Source organism: Furipterus horrens, unplaced genomic scaffold, assembly GCF_987537825.1.
Source record: "Furipterus horrens unplaced genomic scaffold, mFurHor1.1.pri manual_scaffold_6, whole genome shotgun sequence".
NCBI classification, from domain to species: Eukaryota; Metazoa; Chordata; class Mammalia; order Chiroptera; family Furipteridae; genus Furipterus; species Furipterus horrens.
This window is the reverse complement of record NW_028327176.1, coordinates 69,197,403-69,222,834: the sequence shown is the minus strand read 5'-3', so window position 1 is coordinate 69,222,834 and position 25,432 is coordinate 69,197,403. Positions and strand designations below refer to the sequence as shown.

General features: G+C 44.5%; 1 protein-coding gene across 1 annotated transcript; it reads left to right on the top strand.

Moving 5' to 3' along the window:
* Positions 1 to 18,359: 18,359 nt before the first annotated feature.
* On the top strand, positions 18,360 to 23,362 carry LOC150006433 (interleukin-36 beta-like). Its single transcript, XM_090280328.1, has 4 exons — positions 18,360 to 18,444; positions 19,445 to 19,552; positions 22,220 to 22,359; positions 23,111 to 23,362. The coding sequence occupies exons 1-4, from the start codon at positions 18,429 to 18,431 to the stop codon at positions 23,321 to 23,323; spliced, it is 477 nt and encodes a 158-aa protein (XP_090136454.1). The 5' UTR covers positions 18,360 to 18,428; the 3' UTR covers positions 23,324 to 23,362.
* The last annotated feature ends 2,070 nt before the right edge of the window (positions 23,363 to 25,432 follow it).

The window sequence follows — 25,432 nt, the reverse complement described above, 5'->3', positions numbered from 1 at the left end:
GTATGTCTCCTGAAATTCATGTTAGTCATGTTAACTTGTGCCTCAGGAAATTTCTATGCTTGACCTCAGCAGACGGGATGGTGGAGGGTAAGGGAGGGGGGATTGCAACAAACATGATAAAAACAAACTCTTACCAGTTCAATGAGAATCTACAAAGGTCCTGTGTTACTAAGAGAAGAGGGTGGGGGACACATTTTCCTCTGAGGCTCAGCTTTTGGAGGAACCATTGCCTGCCTCTTTTAGAACTTAGTCAGTCTGGAGTCCATTGTATTTTGAGGGCACCAAGGCCAGGCCTCCCTCAGTTAAGAATGTGGTTCTTAGTACCTGTGGCTCCCCAAGGAGGTGAAGTTGCATCTCTGAGGGGCTGACAGAGTGTAAGCAGGGGGCTTCAGCCTAACCCTCCATTCAGGGGTGGCCCAAGGTGCAGTGGTTGGGTGGCCAAGAATGCCATGTGGATCCTGCCCGAAGCACGCAGCAAATTTTGCAATCACAGGACTCCCTTAGCAAAGGGCAAGCTTCCTGGAGTCAGGAGATGAACTCCCTTCAACAAGGGCTTGGCATTTCTAGCCCTCGCCCCACAGTGACATGGTAGAAGAACTGCGCTCGGAGGAAGTCACTCCGTTGCACCTGTCGGAGAAACCCAGCATCTGTCATCAGCTCTGTTTCCGTGAGGGGCTTGGCTTGGTGCTCACTTCTCAGGGAGCTCAGGTGAAATTTCTTCACCTAAGCCTTAGGGATTTTTCCCGCAGGAGGAACTGGCTTTCTTTCCACCCCACCAACAGAAGCCGAAGCCTCCTAGTGATCATCAGATAAGTGACTAAAGCTCCATTAGAGCCTTCTGCAGCTCCTGGGAGCTGCCAGAGCTGTGATTCAGCCCCACAGGGCTTTCAATAGAGCCACTTCCTCCTTCTTTGCCAGTGGGCAGCTGGAGAGTCCTGACTCTGGCGCCTCCCTCTTTTCAGTGCTTCAGAGCTCAGTGGAGGAGTAGGGCTGTGCCAGGCTGGCTGTGCTTTGTGTCTTGGTGGGGAGCTGCTGGGACCCTGGCAGAGCTGCCCTGGCACGGGGCCCTCCTCTGCCCCCAGGCAAAAGCAGATGTCAGTGGGAGGGAGATGCTGTGAGGAGACCCAGGCATCAGGGGGCTGTGGGTGATTAAGGCCAAACAGCATGCCTGCCCTTGGGACTTCTAGGGACACACTGTGACTGGCCTCCCTGGAAGTTGTTTGTTTATTTGTTTTTTCCCAGGAAGTGGCTTAGGTTTTCTGATCAGGACCTCCTGTCAGCCCAGGCTTCCCAGTTTCTATCCTAAATAAGGACCTTAAGAACCAGTGTCCTGAGGAGGACACTGGTCTTGAAAACATCACCTGAATCTCATGTTTCTTATCACTGCCCCCACATGTGCTGAAGAAAACCCACTATGATTGATAGTCATTCAAGGAGACCCTATCTTTGGATTATTCCCTGGAGCAGGTGATGTTAGGATGGACTCTGTGTGTGTGGGGGGGGGGGGGGGCTGGGACTCCTGCACTCATACCTGGCTCTTCTGGACACCCTAGCATTCTCTGGTCCTTTCTGTGAATGATCCCACCACCCAGTGCTGTCCACCTCCCATGGGACCAGTGCTATTCATGCTCTGTAGCTCTGGACCCAGCGCTGAGCCAAGCTCAAGGTAGGTGTCAAAAGAGCGGTTGGGCCTCGATACACATGTACCATGGACTGACAGTTTAGCCTCTTAGGCCACTTGCCTTCCTCACCAGAGCCCACAGCTGTACTGGAAAGAAATGCTGGGCTGCTGGGTCTTATGAGAGCTGCCAGATGGATCTGTAATCCTCAGACCTTCCTTTCTGAAGGGCCTGGCCTAAATGATCTTTCTTCTAGCATCTCCTAAAGAGGCCTAATTGTATATTTCCTTTTTATTCTTTTCCATTTAAACCACAGTGAATGGAGCTCTGTTTAGGGAGTTCTCTGACTTGAGTCAGCAGGTATGGATTCTTCAGGGTCACCCTCACTACAGTTCCTCAGAGTGAAAGTGCGGTTTCCGGTGAGTGGTCATCCTTTGGGTGCTCCCTCAGAGTGTGGCTTTACAACGGGGACCATCTTGGGGGAGAAGGATGTCACACCTGTCTGGGAAAGGTCATCAGGGAGAAATTCTTCTTGGATCAAGGCAAAGAGAGCAGAAAGGGTGATGTGGAAGGGCTGATTTCCATGATCTGAAAGCCCGTCCTGTGGAAGAGGAGAAGCTTGAATGGCCTGACTTCAAGGTGTCCCAGCAGAACTAATGGGTGAACAACAGAGGAAAGCAGATTTCAACATGACATTAGGCAAAATTTGCTGAGGGACTGAGCTCTCCAAAGATCAGAGGGACAGCGTGGTATTGGAGATTTCCAACTCCATCTGTTTTCACTGAGGTGTGAGAATCTCAGGGGCAATGTCTGCCCTCTGCTTAACTCTTGTTTGCTCCATTTCCTAGGGCAGTGATTGACACATGCTGTGAATGAATGAAAGGATGAATGCATGGGTGGATGGATGGATGGATTTGATGGTTGGCCATTTGTTGGATCTAGGGTAGCAGAGATCATACTGTGAAGGTCTCTTTCAGCCCCACTAATTTCTAAAGGGCCCTGATACCATCTCCCTTCACATCTTTGTAGCTACTGCCACCCTTTTCCCATGCAGATTTCCAGAGTCTCTTGAGCAAGGCAAAGGGACTGCCATTTATTTGGGAATCCAGATCCAGAAATGTGTTTGTCTTGTGAGGACATTGGAGGGCAGCCCACATTGCAGTTGAAGGTCAGTGACTAAGGAACATAATGTGAAAAAAGCCATTTTTAAATAAGAAATTTTATTTGGTAAAAAAAAAAAATCTAATTTTAGAATTAAAAAGGAACAATTTGCCTATTCTTAAGCATATTTATTCCTCATGCCTTTTGAGTTATTTACATGCAGTGGACACTGCTTTGATTGAGGATGCTTGTCTTTCTTGAATATGGAGAATCTCAGCCATTCTTTCTTCAAGCATCCTCTTGTCTTCCTTCTGCCTTTCCCTCTTCTTGGAATTCCTAGCCATCAGTCATTGGAACTTCTAGATCTCACTTCAATATCTTATTTAACGTCCCATCCCTTCCATCCATTCATTGTTTTCTGGTTTGTTGGTTTTTTGATGTGGCATTCTGGGAAAATTTCTTGGTTTTATATTCCAGGTAATGATTACATTTTAAGTGTTTTAGGTCTTGTCCCATCTGCTAAACCACCCTTCTACTTTGTTTTCTGAAATATCAATCTTTATTAGGTTAATTCTTGAACTCTTTTTGGTGCTCTTTTTATAACTCCTTGTTATAAAAACCTCATTTCTTAAACTCCATTCCATAAACTTCAATTTAATTCAATGCAATTTAATTCAGCCCAATCCAATTTGATTCAGCAAATGTGTGGATTCTTACTGGTCATCAGTGCAGAGAATGGCCAAGGGCCCTGCCCTCATGGGGCTTGGGTGGTAGCAGGAGGAGAAGAATGGTAAACAGTAAGTATAATAATAGGTTAACTTGTGGTACATTAAAAGGTGTGCTGTCCCCTGAAAAGAACAACAAGAGCAAAATAAAGAGACTGGAGGTGCTAGGCACAGGTGGCAGCAGGCTGCATGGTGAATAGTACTGTAGGCATCACTGCAAAGGAGAAGATTTCAGCAGAAATCTTCTGAGAGGAGGCCAGGGAGCAGCCAGCTGGGTGTCCAGCAAGAGCAAGTTCAAGGACAGGTAAAGAAATCTTTGTGGTGCGAATGAGCAGGGTTGGTGCATTGGTGGAGGCAGAAGCAGGATGGATGGAGTTTAAGAGAGGAATCAGAGGACACAAATGAGAGGCAGCAACAGACATTATTAAAAGGAGTTTTCTGCAAAGGGGAGCTAGAGTGGTGGTGGGAAATCAAAGATAGTTACTTTTTAAGATAGCAGGATGAAAGCAAATGTGCTGATGGGACTGACTGAGCAGAGAAAGCCACACTGATGAAGCCTGAGCGCAGGGATGATGGCAGAGGAGCACTCTAAGGTTGGCAGTGCAGGTGGGTTTGTCTCCCAGTCCTCCCCAGGCAGGTGAGGTGGAGGAGGGCGTGTTGGAGCTTGAAAAGAAAAAGTGTCTTTTTACTTATTAAACAGAGTTTCCAGTGTTGAGGGATTCAGTGATAAACATGTCTGGCAATAACTACACAATCGATGGCTAAAAACATGCTAAGTTCGAGTGGTGACCGGCACTAATGAAGAAAGTAACTGCTAATGAGATGATTATGGGTAGATGAAGGGGTTTTGAGACTGGCTTTGGCTACAATGCTCAGTAACATCCTCCTCAGGGAGGGACATTAGAGCTGAGACCTGCTAATGTGAGGAGCCAGCCATGGGAAGACCTGGGGCAGAACATACAGGTGGAGTAAGTGCTAGGCCCTGAGGCAGAATTGCTGTGTGTTTGAGGAAATGCAGGTGTGGCTGCAGCAGAGTGAGAGGCGGGGGAGCGGTAGGAGCTGAGGGCGGCGAGGTAGGCAAGTGCTGGGTGGTGCAGACCCAGCAGGCTTGCTGCAAAGTTTGCATTGTAATTGTAATAGAAAATCATGCAAGAAATTTAAGCCAGAAAGTAACACAATCTTACTTATGCATTTATTTCAGTTTAAAGTTCATTGACTGCTTTGTGGAGAATGATGGTAGGAAATAGAACAGGTGATGGTCTAGGGGTTTGGAGGGTCAGAGTAGGGGTGAGAAGGGGGATTCTGGAAATATTTTGGAAATGGACTTCACAGGCCTTGCTGCTAGGTTGGATGGTGAAAGGTAAAAAAATAATTTAAAAAAGGCAGTATCAAGGTTTTTGGCTACCCAGAGAACTGGATAGAATAACTGGAAGTCATTAACAGAGTAAAGGGAATTTGGGGGAAACTCCACTCATGTGGGATATGGCTGGGTTACGGATCATTCCTGTGTCTCTCTGGAGATGTTGCACATAATTTACTTAGAGGTACTTATTTTACCTAAATATACAGTATATACATGTAAAAACATATATATACACAAAATATAGTTCTTCCTGCAACATAGAAGACATTTTCTAACTGCTCTATTCGTTTTGTTCCTTTGGATGCTAATAAGTGGTGGTAGTTGATACATCTGTCCATTTACATTGTTCCATTGTCAATTGTTACATCTGACAGTTGGGAAACCTAACATCTTTGCTGTGAGCTGCAACATCACCATCCTGCCACAGGCTGTGTGTGGATTCAATTTCCCCACCTCCTTTCTCTACTGTGAAAATGTGGCTCATGCAGTCACTGTGGCACTGTGGGTTGTCACTGGGCATGGATGTGAGCTCAAACAAAAGCTCAAGTATGAGTCCTGGTGTCATGTGGCTCCGAGACACATCCTGACAGTTCAGAAGAGGTTCTGATGACACAGTCAGAGTGTAATAAAAATAAAGACACAACAATCTTACAGTTTGTGGAAACAGAGCCAATTTCCACAAGCCCCTGGCTTCCCCATTATATTTGAGGAACACCACAATATGGCACAGCCTATGGAATCATGGAAGGCCTCTGAGTAACAACACTCTTGTTTTCAGGTCATACCTGGTTGGCACACATTTGCTGTATCAAATGTTTTGCATTTGAGTTGCATGAGGTCAACATTTGTTGAAGGATTTCGTTTCTTTGGATCTTACTTAGCCAAGTGGGTGCTGTAAAGGGCCTGGTGCATTGGAGCAGGAGCTCTTGGATTCCAGGAGGGATTAAGAATCTGTGGGATATTTTCCTGTTGCGCTGCTCTGGGGTTCATCTTTTGGCACCAAGGCTTCCTGAAGCTGGGGCTAAAGACACTGTCCTTTAGCTCCTGCACAGTTGGATGTGAGGCTGAAGATGCTGCCCCAGAACCCTGAGAACAATGGTTGTAACTGATATCTTCATGCTGTTAAAATGTATGACAGACTTTAGCCTAGACAGGAATCTGGAGGGCCTGTGGGAGACTCTCTAACACCCCATGTGGTTCAAAAGTCCTGGAGGAAGAACTCTAGCGTTCCCACAGAGCAGCAATGTTGTAACAGTCCCTCCCCTGACCCCGGTCTTCCCCTCGGTAAGAGGAGCTCTGACTGCTTCTCGCTCCAACTCTGTGCACGCGGCTCACTGGTTTGCATGCAGTGCATTGTGTGACCTTTGCATTTCCTGAACTAATTCTTTCTGGTGTTGGAATACCTAGTCGGCTTTTGTTTACTGTTGAACAATGTCAATAAAACATTAACTTTTATTTCTTAGACTTTAAAAGTTGTTTAAAAGAAGATTCTTACCCAAACAACACATGTCTACAATTAAAAGCATTATTCTCCTGCCCTGGTCTTACTTCCACGAGGCAATGGCTCTTCTCTGGCTCTCTTCCTCTTCTTCCATGTGTCTAGATTTATGCCTTTACATCTATTTCTTGACTTACCAGCTTTAGACATTATCTTTTCTACCAGGCAGATGTCATTTGCATCTCTACTGGCCAAAAATCCTATGCTCTTTATCTGTTTTCTACAAGTTAGTAGCAAGTAGTGACAAAATTGTATTTCTAGAGAGATGATACTTGTGTGGCTGGGCCTTTTGGTCAGTGCTCTAGTATGACATTGAAAAGACACACAACAATCTTTGTGCCCCCTTTTCAGGATTTTGATCACTTCCTAATGCCATCATCCCCCTCAGCCTTTTCATTATGCAGGCAATGGAGGGGCAGTACCTAGACTGGAGGTAAGTCATTAAGAGGGGCGCTGACATTTAACAGTAGAGCTGAAAATAGCAATTCTCTTCGTTTTTGGTTTTTCAGTCTCAGCATCCTGGAATGGGGATGTTATAAAACACAGTATGTGAAATCAGCAGCAATTATCCAGGGCAGGTCAGCAGAGCAAATTGTGAGCCACCTCCCTTCTGTCACTGGGCTGTCCCCACAGGCGGAGCACTCCCAGCCAAGTGTATTGTGCACCTGTATTTCTCAACATCAGAATCACCTGTGGTGTAAAATGAAAACCATGTGTTTGGGATTCCTCTAGACCTAGTAAATTAAAACCCATTGCCTTCAAAATTCTAACTTACTAGGTTTAGAACAGGGCCTAAGAATAAATATTTAACTAAGGACCCTACAGAGCGCTGATGGTTAACCATGTTGCTGGTGCAGGCCCAGTGCTGGGGTCTGTGGTGAAATGGGGCGCTAATGCCACTCCTTTTTTCCCCACAGAGAGGATGTCTCTTTCTACACTGGGCTGCCCTGGCTTAGAGGAGGAAGAAGGGGGTTTTGTCAAACTGTCTTTCTTAACTTCCTCAAAGCATTTTTCTTATTCTGCACTCCACCCAGGTGCTGTAATCCCTCCCTGAGAGTCCTTAGCTCTTGTGAGGATATTTTAATATATGCATAGTTGTTCCAATTAATGCTTCTGGGAGGAAGCAAGAGCTAGAAATTCCTGTACCTCCATCCTGCTGATATCACTCTCTAATTCTTCTTTTTTTTTTTGCTGTGAGATGCCTGTTGCCAAATGCAAATTATTGGCTATTTTATTTTATTTATTATTGTATTATATAATTCTAGAGGTGCTGTTTGACTCTTTCAAATCTGTCAATTCTTATAGTTTGTCATTCTAAAAAATATTTTCATGTTTGTCATTTATTTCTTAACTGTGATTAAGACAGTTGTTTTAAGCTCTATGTATAATCATTGCAGAATCTGAAATCTGTGTATGTTTCTGCTCTCTTGCTTTGTTTGTTCATTTTACTCTTTTTGGTTCTTGTTCTTATGATCTTATTTGTATGCCTAGTAATCGCCAACTGTGTGGCTTGTTGTCTTGGTAAAATTGTTTGCGTGGCTGTGCCCTCCTCTAGGGAGGTTTTCTCTTTGCTTTTGGTAAAAGATGTTTAGCTGACCTTAAACCAAAATACATTTGGAGAATTCCTGGCTAAATTGAGCTGTAATTGTGCAAAGTAAAATTCACTGTGAGGCCCTGTGATGGCCACAGCTTTCCAGGAATGAGTGCTTTTCTTGACACCTTTCCCTTTACCCCTTGGCTCAGGGCCAAGACAGCCCACTTCATGGGTCCCAGAGATTGGAGAGAGGCAAGGGTGGGTCTAGATCTGGTTTGCTGTGCCTTCACCAGCCCCAGGCCGATTTCTTTCTTTTTGTGCTGGTGTGACTAGAGTACTGGTATGTCATGTGCTATATCATCACAGAATATGTATTGGTTTTAATGTTCCTTTGTTTCAGACGCTGATTCTGTAAGTCTGGGGCGGGGCCTGAAATTCTGCATTTCTGACAAGCCGCTAGATGATGCCAACCCTGCTGGTCCATGGACTACACTTTGAATATCAAGGATGTTCGCAACAAGGACAATTCCATCTAATAATTTGCCACTATGTGAATTCTAGCCCAACTGAATGGTGAAAATTATATTACAGGAGCTGGGGAGGATTTGTAGTGCTGAGGTGACCATGTTAGACTTTGACCTGGGTAGTAAAGAATAGATGTGAATGGATTAAGGCTGTGATTTCCAACCTTTTTAATCTCATGGCACACAAAAATTACTAAAATTCTATGACACACCAAAAAATATACTACTTTTTTGCCAATCTGACAAAAGATAGGTATAATTTAGATTCATTCACATCAGATGGCTATTGTCATTTTTTAATTTGACAATCTAAGGGAAAAGAGGTCAGTGCCCCTGACTAAATAGTCAAGTATTGAGTGCTTTAAAAATTCTAGCGACACACAGGTTAAAAAATCACTGGACTAAAGAATGGAATCCCAAGGCAGATCTAGTTTTGGCTACCTAAAGAAAGAGGGGGGACCTTATACACTTTACCCCTATGGTGACTTTTTCTTGCACAGAGAGAAGTTTTCTTCATCATATTTGATACAGTAAACTCAGGTGGGCTGAGGAGTGGGATGGGGCACTGACAGCACTGCCTCAGATTCCTACATGGAAGACCTAGTGCTCACTCGCTGACTCAGAACATGAGAGCACCTGTGAGCCACACCCCCTTCCCTGCTAATCCAGAGTAGCGACCTAGGGTCCATGCAGGGCAGGGTGCCAGGAGCTGGCCTGGCCCAGGTGAGGTGCCCCTGAGTGGAGAAGCTGCTTACACATGGCCTCTGAGAAGCTGGAGGACTGTTCCCTTGGTATTTTTTCTGGTGTGAGATTAACCAACAATATGCTGACTCTGGACCAGGAGTGAGTGGCAGAAGCTACACAGGTCTCAGAAGGCCCATTCCTTCCTCAGTCAACCTTGCACCTACTGAGGGCTTCTACTCTGAAGAATAACATTGTCGTGTGTCATTTTGCAGCATCAGAATCCAGTCATAGGCCCTGGAGCAGTCCCATTATGTTTCTTTCCTCAAGCTCAAGGATAAATTCCTGGTTTTCATTTTAAAGGCTTAGCGGCTCTGGGGTCTCAGGTTGCACAGACAAGTCAGGACCCTGCTTATCAGCTGACACTTCTTCACATAAAGCCTCACTGAAGCCTCTGGCACCAAGACCCAGTGAAGACCAAGCATGTTGAGTAGTCTGGCCCCCACAAGGAAGAACCTCCTTCCTTCCTCAAGTGTAAAATGTAATTCTTCATAACAAACACTTTGATGACTGCTAGTCTTCGTTATCTAAAAAAATAAAGTTACAGGAGGATCATAAACCAGCCCTCTGTGTGCCAAAGGAAATCTTGTGACCTTCAGCCTACAAGCACAGGTAGACACACTCAGTTTGATGACAGAATGTAAAACAGTGGTTTTTAACCAGGAGCAATTCTGCCCACTGGGAATTTGTCAGTGTCTGGACATATCCAGAGGGTATGTTTTTATTGATTTTAGAGAGAGAGGAAGGGAGAGAGAGAGAGATAAGAGAAACACTGATGTGAGAGAGAAACATCGATTGATTGCATCCTGTATGTATGCCAACCAGGGATTGAACCCAAAACCCAAGTATGTGCTTTGACTGGGGGTCAAACCTGCAACCTTTTGGTGTAAGAAACTACACTCCAACCAGCTGAGCCACCCAGCCAGGACTGGATATACTTTTGGTTGTCACAACCAGGAGCTAAGGCTGTATGCCACTGGCCTCTAGTGGCCAGGGACACTGCTACACGTGCTGCCACACACAAGACATCTCTGGATGACAGAGGATTATGGTGCCCATAATGTCAATAGTGCTGAGACTGGAGCGATCTTACATAAAACAACTATGTTTTAATTAAAAAATTTATGGCAACTGGTATGTAAATATTCTTTGGGTTTCTCCATTTCTAGGCAGCTGGTCTTAACTAAACTAGTGTTTTGTAGTCTCAAAAACCTTTATGTTAACAATGTCTTCTTTCAAAACCTCACATTAAGAACTATTGAAATTTGGGACTTCCAGCCAAGATGGAGGCCTAGATAAACATGCTGTGTCTCCCTCCACAAATAAGAAGAAATACAACTACCTCAAAACTAGAGAGAACCAGAAGTTCCAGAAAATTGAGATGCATGGAAGTTTAACAAACAAAGATATAAAGAAGAAATACTCATTCAGACAGAGCCGGGGCAGAGTCGGGGCAGAGAGGATGCGGTGCGGTGGCAGCAGCAGAGGTGGCAGTGATAGGCCAGCAGAAAGCACAGTAACACATTTTAAAAAGTAGGGAAGGATGCCTGGGGAGCTTTCCCAGTACCAGACCAGACCGCACAGCTCATGGTTCCAGCACCAGGGAAAATAAAATCTCATTGCTTCTGACTATAAACCAGTGGCGGTTGGGGAGGAGGAAAAAACTGCCAGTCTCTCAGTAGAGTTCGCTTGTTCAAAGGGCTCCCATGGCTCTAGAATGTTCGCAGACCTATCCACTCTGGGAACCATGGACAGGGCTATAGCTAGAGAGGTGACAGTCCAATACGGAAGTGGGAGAAGTGGCCTGGAAAAGGGATGAGTGCTGAGCAAGTGACATTGTTCCCTCTCAGACTCTCCTCCACATACAGCACCACAATGTGGTGAAATGGATCACCCTGTACTGATGAATACCTAAGGCTCCACCCCTTGCAAAGTAACAGGTGAGACAGCTCTATCTAAGACAGAGAAGCAAACAAACAGAGGAGCCTGTCAATATGAGGAGACAGAGAAGTATGGCCCAAAAGATCAAGGTTCCAGTGGGACAACTAGGCGATGAGGAGATAGCCAACCTAACAGATGTAGAGTTCAAAACACTGGTGATAAAGATGCTCATAGGTTTGACAGATATGCTTAAGTACAGCAAATGCATAAGGGAAGAAGTGAAGGGTATGCTAAATGAAATGAAGGAAAATCCACACAAAACCAGTGGTGAAGGGAAGGAAACTGGGGTTCAAACCAATAATTTTGAACATAAGGAAGAAAAACACAGCCAACCAGTACAGAATGAGAAAACAAGAATTGAAAAAAAATAAGGAGAGGCTTAGGAACCTCTAGGACAATTTTAAACGTGCTAACATCCAAATCATAGGGGTGCCAGAAGGATAGCAAGAAATTGAAAACTTATATGAAACAATAATGAAAAAAAACTTCCCAAATTTTGCAAAAGAAATAGACATACAAGCTCAGGAAACACAGAGAGTCCCAAACAAGCTAGATCCAAAGAGGACCACACAGAGACACATCATAATTAAAATGCCAAAAGTTAAAGATAAAGAGGGAATCTTAAAAGTAGCAAGAGAAAAACAGAGAGTTACCTACAAAGGGGTGCCTATAAGACTATCAGCTAATTTCTCAAAAGAAACTTTGCAGGTAAGAAGGGACTGGCAAGAAGTATTCAATGTGATGAAAAGCAAGGACCTACAGTCAAGATTATGCTATCCAGCAAAGCTATAATTTAGAATGGAAGGGCAGATAAAGTGCTTCCCAGACAAGGTAAAGCTAAGGGAGTTCATCATCACCAAGCCAGTATATGAAATGTTGAAGTGACTTATTTAAGAAAAAGAAGAATATCAAAACTATGAACATCAAAATGACAACAAACTCACAACTATCAACAACTGAACCTAAAAAAGAAACAAAATCCAACTAAGCAAACCAGAATAGGAACAGAATCATAGGTATGGGAATCATTTGGAGGGTTATCAGCTGAGAGGGGCAAGGGGGAAAATGGGGAAATGGTACAGGGATTAAGAAGCCTTATTGGTTGGTACAAAGTAGATAGTGGGAAGGTAAGAATAATATAGGAAAGGGTGAAGCCAAGGAACTTCTATGCACGACCCATGGACATAAACTAAGGGGGGTGGGATTGCTGCAGGGGAGGGCTGTACTGGGCGGAGAGGAGCAAAGGGGAAAAAATTGGGACTACTGTAACAACATAATTAATAAAATATACTTTAAAAAAAGAACTACTGAAATTTGTGGCCTAAGATTTTAGCTTTAATGTTAACATATAAGATATTTGGGACTTATAATTTTTAATCCCATAGTATGAAATAGAGGTCTCCAGGCTTGCTTTAATATATGGGGAAGGCTACCTTGGACAGGAACTATCAGTGTGTAAAGAATGTGGAATGTGATATTTCTCCTTGAGGTCTCCTTCTTGTGCCACCAAACTAAGCCCATTCAGCCCTTTCTCTTGAACCTTGGTGGTTCATCCACCATCTGCTCCAAAGGAGACTGTCCCCTCATTCTTACCCAAGAACTGGGGAAAGCCTTCACCACCAGTTTTGAAATTACTGTACAGTCAACCCCCTGTATCCATGGGTTTCACGTCTGCAAATTCAACCAACTGCAGATTGAAAATGTGTTTTTTTTTTTTTTAAATTCCACAGTTTCAAAAAGCAAAGCTGGCACTTGTCACGTGCCAAGCACTGTGCGGAACCCATGAGGATAAGGCAATGTGCAGGCACACCCTGCTGTCGCCGCTGTGCAAAGGCAGGCTATGTGCAACTTTATATTCACTCCATTTTATATAGGGGACTTGAGCATCTGGGGCTTTTGATATCTGCGGAAGAGGGCATGTCCTAAAGCAAACCCCCCCAACCCCCCACAATGGATACTGAGGGACAACTGCACTGGCTTAAGGTCAATGTGGAGTTGGAGGTTGTGCCCCAGGCAGCCTCGTGCCTTGCTTCCCTCCATTCTAGCTCTCAAAATGCTTCTGAGGTGAACCTTGTAACACCGACCCATTCAGCAGGAAGGCAGAGTTGCCATAATTATGTCAAATTTTCAGAAGTAGAAACCAGGTTAAATGGAGAGTGAGCAGTCAAACCTCAGCCTAGACTAGGAGGGCAGAATCTGTGGCTGGGCTTTCCAGACTAGGGTATCTCACTGCTCCCCAGTGTATCCATGCAGTGACCTGAGTGTTGGGCCAGACTGTGTGCCCTTTCCCAGGGGCCATATGGCTAAAATATGACACGTTACCAAACTAATAAAGAAAACACTACTTCACATAGTTGCTAAAAATGCCTCAAATAAGAAATGAGTGTGGTGAGTCTTTCATCTGATATCCGGGTCACTGGGTTTTCAGACACGTTTGCTCTCTGGTATTGTATCAAGGCCCAGAAGGGTCTTGCACTTACACCTCAGTGAAGTTACAGAGTGTGCTGGTTTGGATGAAGAACTAATGTTGTTTATGAAACTTTCACCTAAAGCATTTTCACTGGATCCCATGAAGAGTTAAATTTGTGAAATACACATTTTGTTATCTCAGTGGCTCTGTAATGAATGGAATGACTTGGATGGAATATCACGGCCATAAGATTAATTCTTTGCATTTAAAAGGAGTTTCATAGTTTGTGAAGCGGGCTCTAAGAAAGTCTCTCATTTCTAGGAAGAACCCGGCACGATTGTTGGGAGGTGGTAGCTTCCTAAACTCAGGTTTCTGCAGGCCTCGCTACTGGGAGGGGTGGTACAAATCAGGCCTCGTGACTAAAATTCACACTCCTTATTTCCGTGCATAATGTGGGTACACACCTCACTGAAAAGCTACCATCCCATCTTGGTGGGGGCTCTGAGCATTTCCCATGGGTATTCCATGAAGTCACACACTGTAATCAGATATGCCTCCCAGCCATCGAGAGCATATTTATGTTGGAGACTTATCTCTTCTACCTTTTTATGAAACATGGTTTCTTCCCACATATTTGTTCTCTGCAACATGGTTCCTCAGACGTGTAACCCATGTAGTCTTTCCATCACATTTTCACTTGTGCCCAAGATGTGAAGAAAGATGTTGGGATACTGTTTTTCCAAACACAGTGATGACTCCCAGGGCCTCACAGGCATTGTCCCAATCTCCTCCTCCCCTCCTGGGGTCTGCCTTCTGCATCTGAGTGACCGTATTGATGTCAGAGGTTACATTTCTTTCTGGTGACAGCATGGGGCTCCCTGAGCTTTTCATTTCTCATGGTTTCTACAAAAATGTAAAATTGTGTCTCTTCTCTCTTTCCATTGCTGGTAATTTCCCTAGAGTTGTGGACACATAGGAGAGTGGAAGGAGCTCTATTACTAAGTGCACTGGCATGATGGGCATAGACTTGGGTGTTCTTGGACCAACTGGTGTATATGTCCTCGTGGGTGCAAGGCTCTCCCCATGTTTTCCCCAGGACTCCCTACCACACCTGGACTTGGCTGAGGAGCTAAGGTGAGCCTAGGAGTCTCTCCAGTTGGGAGCAAAGCTCCTACTCTCTTTTACTTGTTTGAGAGGTTCTCCTAGGGCACTTCAGCCCTGATACAGAAAAAGGAAGCATCCTCTGGTTCCTTACCACAACTCATGACTTTCCTACAGATAGCGCACTCCCTTTTTCTCCTCCTCGTCTTCCTCCTCTTCACGAAAACACTTCATCCACTCCTTTGTGTATACAGCTAATACTGATGAATTCCAATAATGGGCAAGACACCATTCCTGACACTAAGGACATAGTTAACAATTCAAACAAGTGCCCTGGCCTGATAGAGCTGGCATGTAGGTGATAAGATCATACATGCATTTTAATTTGCACCTCTTTGATGATTAGTGACATTGAGCATCTTTTCATATGTCTGTTGGCCATTTGTACATCCTCTTTGGTGAAGTGTCTATTTAGATCCTTTGCCCATTTTTTAATTTGTTTTTTTGTCTTCCTGGTGTTGAGTTGTATAAATTCTTTGTATGTTTTGGAAATTAACTCCTTATCAGATATATCATTAGCAAATATGTTCTCTAATACAGTGGGTTGATTTTTTATTTTGTTCATAGTTTCTTTTGCTGTGCAAAAGCTGATATCACCTCTCACCTGTCAGAATGGCCATCATCAATAAATCAACAAACAACAAGTGCTGGGCAAGGATGTAGAGAAAAGGGAACCCTAGTGTACTGTTGGTGGGGATGCAGAGTGGTGCAGCCACTGTGGAAAACAGTATGTAGTTTCCTCAAAAAATTAAAAATGGAACCGCCTTATGACCCAGCAATTCTATTTATGGGACTATATCCAAAGAAACCCAAAACAGTAATTCAAAAGAATATGTGTACCCCTATGTTCATTGCAGCATTATTTACAATAGCCAAGGTCTGGAAACATCCCAAGTGTCCATCAGTAGATGAGTGGTACATTTATACAATGGAATACTACACAGCCATAAAAAGAAAAAACTCTTACCTTTTGTGACAACATGGATAGACCTAAATATTTTTATGCTAAGGAAATAAACCAGTCAGAGAAAGACAAATAGCATATGTTTCCACTCATATGTGGAATCTACTTAACAAAATAATTTAACAAACAAAATAGAAACAGATTCATAGGTACATAGAATAGACTGACAGCTGCCAGAGGGGAGGGAGTTTGGGGGCTGGGTGAGAAAACGTGAGGTGATTATACTAAAAATTATATATTATACATGACACATAGACACAGAAGATAGTGTGGTGATAGCCAGAGGGAAAGGGGGTGGGGTGTGGTGGAAGTGGGCAAAGGGAGATAAAATAGGGTGACTTTGAATGGTGAGTGCACAATGTAGTTTGCAGATGATGTTTTATTGAGCTGAACACCTGAAACCTGTATGATTTTATTAACAAATGTTACCCAGTAAATTTAATTAAAAAGAAGATATTAATTGCAAAAAAATCATATGTACATACATACACATCCACTGCCATAGAGACATACATTTTATGAAGAAAACAATAGGGGGGCATTAGGGATTAGAGCATCAGTAAGGAGCTCTTACAGAGAGGTTGGTCATGGGAGATCTCACTTAGAGGGTAGCTTTTTGCAAATGCTAGAAGTGAACTGAACCTCATGATGGTTTGGGGAACCCCTTTCCTGCAGAGAAACAGGAAAGGCTCCCAGGAGGCTGAGCTCTCTGGGAGAAAGAATTAAAAGGAGTCAGTACAACTAGAGCAGGGGAGTTGGTGGGCAGGGACCAAGCTATGTGGAAAGACAGAGGTATGTGGAAAGACTAGCAGGGGTCCCATCACGTGGACCCATGTGGCCCATGATTAGGGCTTCGGTTATTATTCTGGGTGTGATGTGAACCCATTAGAGAATTCTGACAGGACACTGATATGACAAACTGTGTCTTTGACCCCGCTCATACCCAGGTGGAGATTTCATCCCAGGCAGGGAGAACAGGGGCAGGGAGAGCAGTTAGGGTTATTGCAGTACTCTCAGAGAGAGAGCTGATGGTGGATTTCAGAGAGTAGAACCAAAGCTGGTGGTTGTGAGTTTACATGGAGGCAGATTTTGGCATAGAACGAGCAGGATTTTTTAACCTTCAGGGCTGACTGACAATATTGGTCTTCAAGGATAATGATTCCCTTCCATGCTGTTGCTGAGGCTGAGTGTGATCCCCAGTTCAGAGCTAGGAAGCTACAAGCCTCCCAGTTCCCTTCTACCCAACAAGTCCCCTCTGTTGGATGCTGTGCAGGTTTCAGTACCCGCCACGGGACACAGGCCTGTGTCTCAGCTGCTGAAAGCACACCTCACAGTGGTTAAGAACAGAGATCTGGCTTCTGACTTGGCTGAATTTCTTAGTAGCTATGTGATTTGGGTACGATTTGTCATTTCCCGGGGCCTCTGTTTGTTTGCATAAGAAATAAAGATCAATGGCCCCTAAAGAGCTGTTGTGAGGATTAAAAGAGTAGTAAGATACATCTCTTACAACTTTACCAGACAGAATAAGCTCTCAACCTCGATAATGTAAAAACTCCTAACGAGGATGGTGAATTGCTCCAAATCAGATGTGAATGAGGTATGGTTCATGCAGTCAGTAAATCAAGAGAGTCACACCTCAGTCACCAAGGGGGCCCAGAAGAAAGTCCTCTGTAATGCAGAATCTGGCCTTGGCTGTATTTCTTTACGGTTGTTTCCTGGTATTTGACTCGCTTTGGTTTCTCCAGGACCCCAGAATGGCCATGCCTGTGTTGCCTCCCACTCACCCATTGACACCTCATGGGATCTCTATGCCAGATCAGCTTTGTTGACAAACTGGACACACCTATAACCAGGAAATAACCCTCTTCCCTTGCTCATAAAAATGCTCAGGAGTCCTAGACAGCAGTGTAGTCTGAGTTGGCCCAGGACAAGAACGTCTCTTTGAACGAAGGTAACTTCTGCTGCTCAGAAACCATATATTAGACAGCTTCTTTCACTGTTCTGTGTCTAGTGCTGGGGAGCTTTTGGGACTGAGGGGGCTGGGGTCTAAGGCACAGGGCATCAGAGGAGCTGGGGCTGCTCCCAGAGTATAGGTGGCTGCTTCTTCCCTCTCTAGGGGTAACTATAGAATCAGACACTGAGGGTCCCGAGGCAGGGAGGGTGATGAACAACTGGTTCTTACTGTGCGGAGTCTGTGGTCTTTTGGAGGAACTGCCCTGGTGCCCTAACCTGAATCCCAGAGAGAGATGCCCTCTGACATTCAAAACATCTAATGGAGCCAGTGGATGTCCATGGCAGGATCCTTAGAGATGCCTGTTTGGACGCGGAATAGGGGAAAATGCGGGTCAGAGAGACAGACTTGGTGCCAGTTATTTAAGATGTTCAAGCTAAAGTTGGGATAATTAGTGACTTAACAGCTGTAGAGGACTAAATAGAGATGAACACTCTCGCTTCCTCCTCTAAACCCAGAAACTCATTGTCCTAGCAGGTACCTTGGGGGTGCTCCAGAATCCCCTAGCAATCCCAGATCTGATGGGTGGAGGGCACCCCAAGGCCATGACAGCCTGGAGAGCTAGGACCATCCATTCACAACAGAGATGGGAGCTTCCATTTGGGGTTTTCTGGCCTTGGAATATGCTCTTCCCATTCTTAGTCTCAAATGTGCATCTGAGACAGGATTTCAGGGCATCTTCCTCCAAATAATTTTTACGCAAATTTCCAGGTGGAGGGGAGATCAATGAATAACATGTTTTTCTTCCCTCCTTCCTCCACAAGACCAGCTGCTGACAACCTCCTCGCCACCATCTAATCCACCCTGTCCTCTTTACGGAAAACCCTGAAGCCAACATGGGCAACCCACAAAGTAAGTGGCAAATGACAAACCAGCTTGGCAGTCTCCACCTGGCCTCACCAAGGACAACAGGGCACAAGGACCCCTTTCATTTGCTCAGTTACAGATGTATTTGCTAAAATCCTCAGATCATGAAAACTGCACTTAGTTCTTGTCTTATTATATATATTTAGAATTGTTTACTTATTTTGATAAAGAGGGCAAAGAAAGAAAACTACATATTTTTGGTTTTTTTGGTACCTAGAGACTATCAATCAGAAAGGGACAAGTCACTGACACCCCTAGAAAACTTCTGGGGACCGTGCATGCATGCACATTCTTGCAGACGCTTTGATCCACAAGCCAGCCCCTGCCTTGGTTTCCCTCCCTTTCTCCTTATAGCTACTTTCTCAGGACAGTGAGCTGACCCTAGAAATTTAAACGCTGGTATGGGCACCTCCCTAATCTGAGGGAAATATGTTTCAAGACCTCCAGAGGATGCCTGAAACTGCGGATAGTATTGAACCTTGTACATACTGTTTTTTCCTATACATGCACACCTTTTCACTTAAAGGAAACACTTTACAGCTGCTCTTTGGCATGTCTGAAGTGCCAAAATCACTACTCTTATGCCTTGGGGCCTTTATTAAGTAAAATAGGGTGACTGGAACACAAGCACTGCGATACCACAGCAATCGATCTTGTAACCCAGAGGGCTATCGAGTGATGCATGGGCAGGGAATGTATACAGCGTGGACATGCTGGATAAAGGGATGATTCCCATCCCAAGTGGGATAGAGGGGATGGTGCAAGATTTCATTACTCTACTTAGAACATTATGCAATTTGAAACTTATGAATTGTTTATGTAATTTTTCATTTATTATTTTGGGACCATAGTTGACTGTGGGTAACTGAAATCATGGAAAGTGAGACAGTAGATAGGTGGATCATTGTGTTACAGGGTGCAGCCAAGCCCCTGAAGTTTATAATAACCTCATATGTGTTTTGTGCTTTTTGCTGTCATCTGGCAGGGCAGGAAACTCCAGGATTCTATAGTATTCGTGATTCTTCCCAGATGGTGTGGGTCCTGCAGGGGAACTCTTTAATCGCAGTTTATTCCCACAGCCAAGTCAAACCTGGTGAGTGACAGTAAAACCACTGTTGCCTTTTTAAGAATCCTCGCCCTAGGATGTGTTTTATTGATTTTAGAGAGGATAGGGGAGAGAGAGAGAGAGAGAGAGAGAGAGAGAGAGAGAGAGAGAGAGAGAGAGAGAGAGAACTGACAGGGTATATATTTCAAGACCCCCAGGAGATGGTGCACAGGATGACGCTCCAACCAACTGAGCCACACAGCCAGGGCAACTGTTGCCTCTTAAAGGGATACCAGATCCACTGGGGATGGAACTGAGCTTGTATGAGCCTGGTTGTGGCCTCTCCTACTTCTGGGAGCCAACTCAACGTCCACAGGAAGGGAAAGAAAGGGCGAAGTTGTTCCCTCCCACAGAGGAAATCTTGTACCTAGAAATGAGTTGTGAGGGATGGGCAGCTCTCCTTATCCAAAGAAAATGTCTTCCAATGAGAGGGGACTGTCCACTCGGTCAGCAGCTGATCACCTTCTCCTTGGAGCTTCTCTCCTTTTAATTTCAATCGTTGCTACTCATGTGCTCAGATTGAACTTCTTTACCTTCCACCACCAAACCTCTACACTTTTCTAACTTGGCATCCACTCTTCTAGGAAATTGGAGAATATTTCTTCCTCCCATCAAAAGTCAGTTCACCTCATGTCAATTATGCCTCAATAAAGCTGGGGGGGAGGGGGGAGTCAGTGCAACTCAGCTCTTTTACTTTCCCTAAGACTTCAGTGTTTGATTCCATCTTTCTGTTCCTTGCATATCCCACCTTTGTCTGTCTGTTGGGTCCTTTCTGACACTGGAAAACATTCTCTGTCATAGTATTTCCAAGCTTAATACTAAATAGCTTCTCCTGATGCCCACATTTCTTCCTACTATTGTTCTCTTTTCCTATACACGATGTTACCATTCTGTATACCAACCATAGTCAACCATGGAAGAGTTGGCTACACAGCCTGTCTCCATGTCACCTCCTGCTCACCTCAAAAGCTTTCACTTCTAAACTGATCTTTGACCGCTCCACTTGAGCTCCTCTTTCCAAGGTCACCCAATATACTCTTTGTGCTCACATGTGGTTCTTCAGCCACAATCAGCGTAATTGCTAGGTCTTCCATTCTTGAACACTCTCCATCTGTAAGAACATTCTCATGGGGTCCACATCCTCCTTTCTGACTTCACTTTCTCTGTAAAATCTCCTAGTGCTGGGAATCCTCAGAGCTCAGTATGCAATCACTCTGTCATGAGTGAAGGGACTGCATGCTGGTCTCTTGGATTGATAAATCCCCTCCATCATTCTGATATTTATGCTTTCCACCCAGATGAACATTTCACTATGTCTCTTTAGTGCCCTTTCAGTGTCCTTGAACTTTGTCTATCCCAGGTAGAACTGTGGATCTGACTTCTCAGAACCACTGACAAACTTAATCTTCTCTGTTTCCATTAGCAGTACCACCATGACCTTATTTGCTTGAGCCAGTAGCAGAAGAATCTTTGATTCCTCCTTTTCTTTGATCTCTATCCAGTCCATCAGCAAAGACTGATGAGTCTACGTGCACAATAGGCCTTATTTCTAAGATGATTATCATCTCTCACCTGGACTCCAGCCACTGCTTCCTCACAGCCCTCCCTCCCACTTCCTTTATGTAGCCTCTCATCCATCCTCCACAAAGTATCACAAGTGACCCTTTCACTATATTAATTGAAGAGCACCATTCCCATGTGTTTTCGATTTGGGGATGGGAGGTGGGGTATAGGTAGTAGGTGGGGAAATCTCAGGCTCACCAGTCTTCTTTGAAGCCTTGAACTTAACAAGTTCTTTTCCCCCTGTGGCCTTGACCATTCCTTTCCCTGTGACACTCTCCCTCCAAACCCCCTCTGCAGAAAGATGTTTATTGATTTTTCTCTCTAAATTTGGTCTCTCTCCTACTGTCCCAAGCTTTGATCACTTCCCCAAAAGCAGATATTGCAATTTATTGTGGTTCTGGCCATTTCTCTGCTTATGGCTTTTCATCTCATTTTATGTGGGGACAATGCAAAGTCTGCCTTGTCCTGAGTGGGCATTTGAGAAAGTGTTGAATGGATGAATTCCCTGGCCCCTGCCCAGAAGGAGTCCCCTGCCTGGGCTCCTAGGCTCAATTAGTCAGGAGTTAAATTCAGCTGATAGTGAGAGAACACCCATGTGACTGGGACTTACAAAAGATAAAGTTGACTTCTTTCTCATGTGAAAGAAGCCTGAGCTGAGGCCAGTGTGGTGAGCCTATGGTGCCTTATCAACCTCAAGGCCACCTCAACCCTCACCTAACTGTAGGAAGACACAGGGTATAAAGAAGGAGCTCCACCCAGCCGAGTCGGCGCTCCTTGAAGAACATTCTGGAGATCCCACACAACACTCCCACTTATAGCTCATGGGCTACAACTTAAGCATTTGGTCAAAGTTAGCTGCAAGTGTTGTGGGGAATTCTATTTTTATTTTGGAGAAGTGATGTGCTGTGATGACAGCTGGGTTCTCATAGTATGAAGAAAAAGGGAAACGGGTTTCAAATTATGACGGAAGGTTTCTACCACATGGCTAATTGGAGGGGTGTTCTGGGCTAGACCTGGCCAAATGTGTAACCCAGTGTTAGGCGGGACTCACCTTTCTGCTGCCTGGGGCCTGACGCCTATTTCCCTTTCCAGTCACTCTTTGCTCCCTACCATGCACAGACATAAACGTCTGTGCTGGAGAAAATGGAAACCTGATATACCTGGGAATCAAGGGTGTAGATCTCTGTCTGTTCTGTGAAGAAATGGAGGACCAACCTACTTTGCAGCTTAAGGTGAGTGGTTGTGAAGCTAATGAGAGAAGTACTGTGAGACAGACTTTTAATTTCATTTACTATGCTATGAATAAAAACATTTTTTTCAATCTTGGATTATTAATTATAAGGAAGCCTGACTTGGCTGATCCCCAAATCAATACATGCTACCTTTGGAATGGGTGTAATATTTATTTTAATGTCAGAGTATCCTCTGAGCGCCAGAGAGGACACCCACAAGATGGGTGCTTCAGGAAGCCCAGGACTGGCAGCTTCTCCACTCCCTGTCTTCTTTAACTGCCTCCCAGAAATCCTCTGAGGTGCTGGGGCACTCCCATGTAAGCAAAGGCGACCGCATGCAGAGGAGACAAGGGGAAACTGTTAGTCTGGATTCTGTAGATTTCACATCTGTGGTCCCTGCACTGAAAGCAGCATTTGGGGTCATGACAGATGCTGCAATGTGTGAACACACTGGAGATTGAGAATCTTGTGAGCCTGGCCTGAACCCACAGGTGGACACCTTCGAGACAATTTACTCCACTCTGTTCAGGAAGATGGTGTTGTCTCAAAGAATCAGAAGCACCTGGTGCTGTGGGAGGCCAGGGGGACCCGTGCGGTTGGGAGTCAAAGTGTTGCCTGTCCTGACACCTGGCATCCTACTCTCATCTGTCCATGTCCCTCCCTTTGGGGAAAGCAGGCATGCCCAAGGCTGAGTTAGTTTAGCTCCCTCTTCCTAGTAATCCTCTCTAATAGGCCTCTTTGCTGCTCCTAGGAGAAAAAGATAACAGATCTGTACAAGGAGACGGAAGCACAGACACCTTTTCTCTTTCTGCACAGCAGAGAGGGCTCCACCTCCACCTTCCAGTCAGTTGCCTTCCTTGGTTGGTTCATAGCCACTTCCTGCGAAGACGGACAGCCTGTCATCCTCACCAACAAGAGGGGCAGAACTTACAACACCAACTTCATTTTCAGTTCTGAGGAGTAAATCCCACCTGAGTTCTGGGTGGCTGATTCTGGGACAGAGGATCAAGCAGTCAGAGGAATTTCTAGGTCATTTTAAGAGACCACCTGATAGCATTTTGTATCTGCTACACCAAACATCTCTCCCTGTTCTGGATACCTAGGTCACCTGGGGAAGAACACCTGCAGGAACCTGCGTGGCACTCATGCGTGCACAAACTTGGAAGTAAGAGGGAGCTGCTCCAGAGGAAATCTTCACCAATGGGGAATGGGAGTGGGTGGGGAAATTCTACCTCTTCAATCACTTGGGTAGGTAATTCTGAGATGCATTCTATCTATATGATGCTCAGAGTGCCCCAGCAGGACTGTCACAGTCTCTCACGGCAGTGCTGAACCCAGGAACACATCCTTGAGTTCGCTTTCCTGCTTCAATTTCCCCAGCCCCCACTCCTGTTCCCTGTGGTCACTTCTCATTATCCTGCATGCAGACTCTTGTCTCACTCAGGCTCTGCTTTCTGCTATAAATCTAGGCTGAGACAGATTCAATCAAAGTAAGCTTCTCTTCTCTACTAGCTAATAGAAGCACACTGGCTTTCTTCCATCCTCACCTCTTCTCATGCAAACATCTCAAACACTTTCATCCCTGTATATCTCATCTGTCCATGTCTCTTACATCCTACATCTGTATGAAGTGTTTTGAGGCCTCTTCTTATCTCCAAATCACATGCAACATATTACTTCCTTTGAGGTCCATAGCCTTTTGCCTTGTTATGTGACATTTCTTTTGCTAGACTTGGTGCTAGAAACTTTTCTTTGTCTGGGCCCCTGTGCTCTCTTCTCTTCAATCAAATTCTAGGTGTATAGAGAACAGAGATTGTGTCTTTTATGTCTATTTACTCCCTTAGGTGACAACTGTTGCCTCTTATGTAACAGTTTCTCAAAAAATATTGTAAGTATATTCCTTATTTTCAACAATCTGCCCTTCAATGTGGCTTTTTTGATTTATATTTCCAATGATATATTTATCCTTCTCTGCCCAGAACTAACTTTTAAATTAAAAATCATGTTTATCTAGTGTATAAAGAATGATAACTTGTTGTTATTTTGATTTGTATGCCCCTGATTACTAGTAAGCCACTCACTACTCAGCACATTCCAGTCTCAGCTTCTAACTTCTCCCCCAAAACTTTTCTTTTGAGCATCACCAATGGCATCTCTGTTGCCAAATCCAATGGACATTCTGCCGCCCTCATCTTAACAGGTACTGGACATAGCCTGCCGCTTTGCCTCATTCTTTTTTTTTTTTTTAAATATGCTTTATTGATTATGCTGTTACGGTTGTCCGAACTTCCTTTCCCTTTGTTCCCCTCCACCCAGTGACCCCCCCTCCCTCTAGTTGCCCCCCCACTTAGTCCATGCCCATTGGTTGCGCATATAGTTCTTCTCAACATCTTCCTGTCTCCTCCACTCCCTCCTACTATGCTTCTTAATTCCTGTACCATCTCCCTCCCTTTCCCCCCTTCCCCCTCTGTGCTGACCTCTCTGCAATATGTTCCCCATACATATAATTTTTTTCCACTCTTGTTGCCTACTTAGTTTGCCTTTGTTTCAATTCCCTACCTTCTGTTGTGATACAGTTTTCATTTTAATGTTCATAGTTTTGATCCTCTTTCTCCTAAACAAGTCACTTCGACCTTCATATAACAATGGTTTGGATCTGATGAACTCCTTCAGTTTTACTTTGTCCTGGAAGCGCTTTCTCTGCCCTTCTATCCTGAATGACAGCTTCGCTGGATAGAGTAATCACGGTTGTGGGTTTTTGCATTTCATTACTTAGAATATTTCTTGCCAGTCCTTCCTTGCCTGCAGTTTCTTTTGAGAAATCAGCTGATAGTCTTATTGGGACTCCTTTGTATGTAATTCTCTTCTTCTCTCTTGCTGCTTTTAAGATTCTCTCTTTGCCCTTAATTTTTGACATTTTGATTGTAATGTGTCTTCGTGTGGTTCCCCCTGGGTCCTGTTTTTTTGGGACTCTCTGTGCTTCCTGGATCTGTAATTCTATTTATTTCCCCAAGTTAGGGAAGGTCTGCTTCATTATTTTTTACATAATTTTTCAATTTCTAGTTCTTCTTCT

Excerpts from the sequence above, each read along its gene's own strand:
- LOC150006433 (XM_090280328.1), top strand. Across the intron at positions 19,553-22,219 it reads CCACAGCCAAGTCAAACCTG|TCACTCTTTGCTCCCTACCA; the intron begins GTGAGTGACAGT and ends TTCCCTTTCCAG. Across the intron at positions 22,360-23,110 it reads AACCTACTTTGCAGCTTAAG|GAGAAAAAGATAACAGATCT; the intron begins GTGAGTGGTTGT and ends TGCTGCTCCTAG.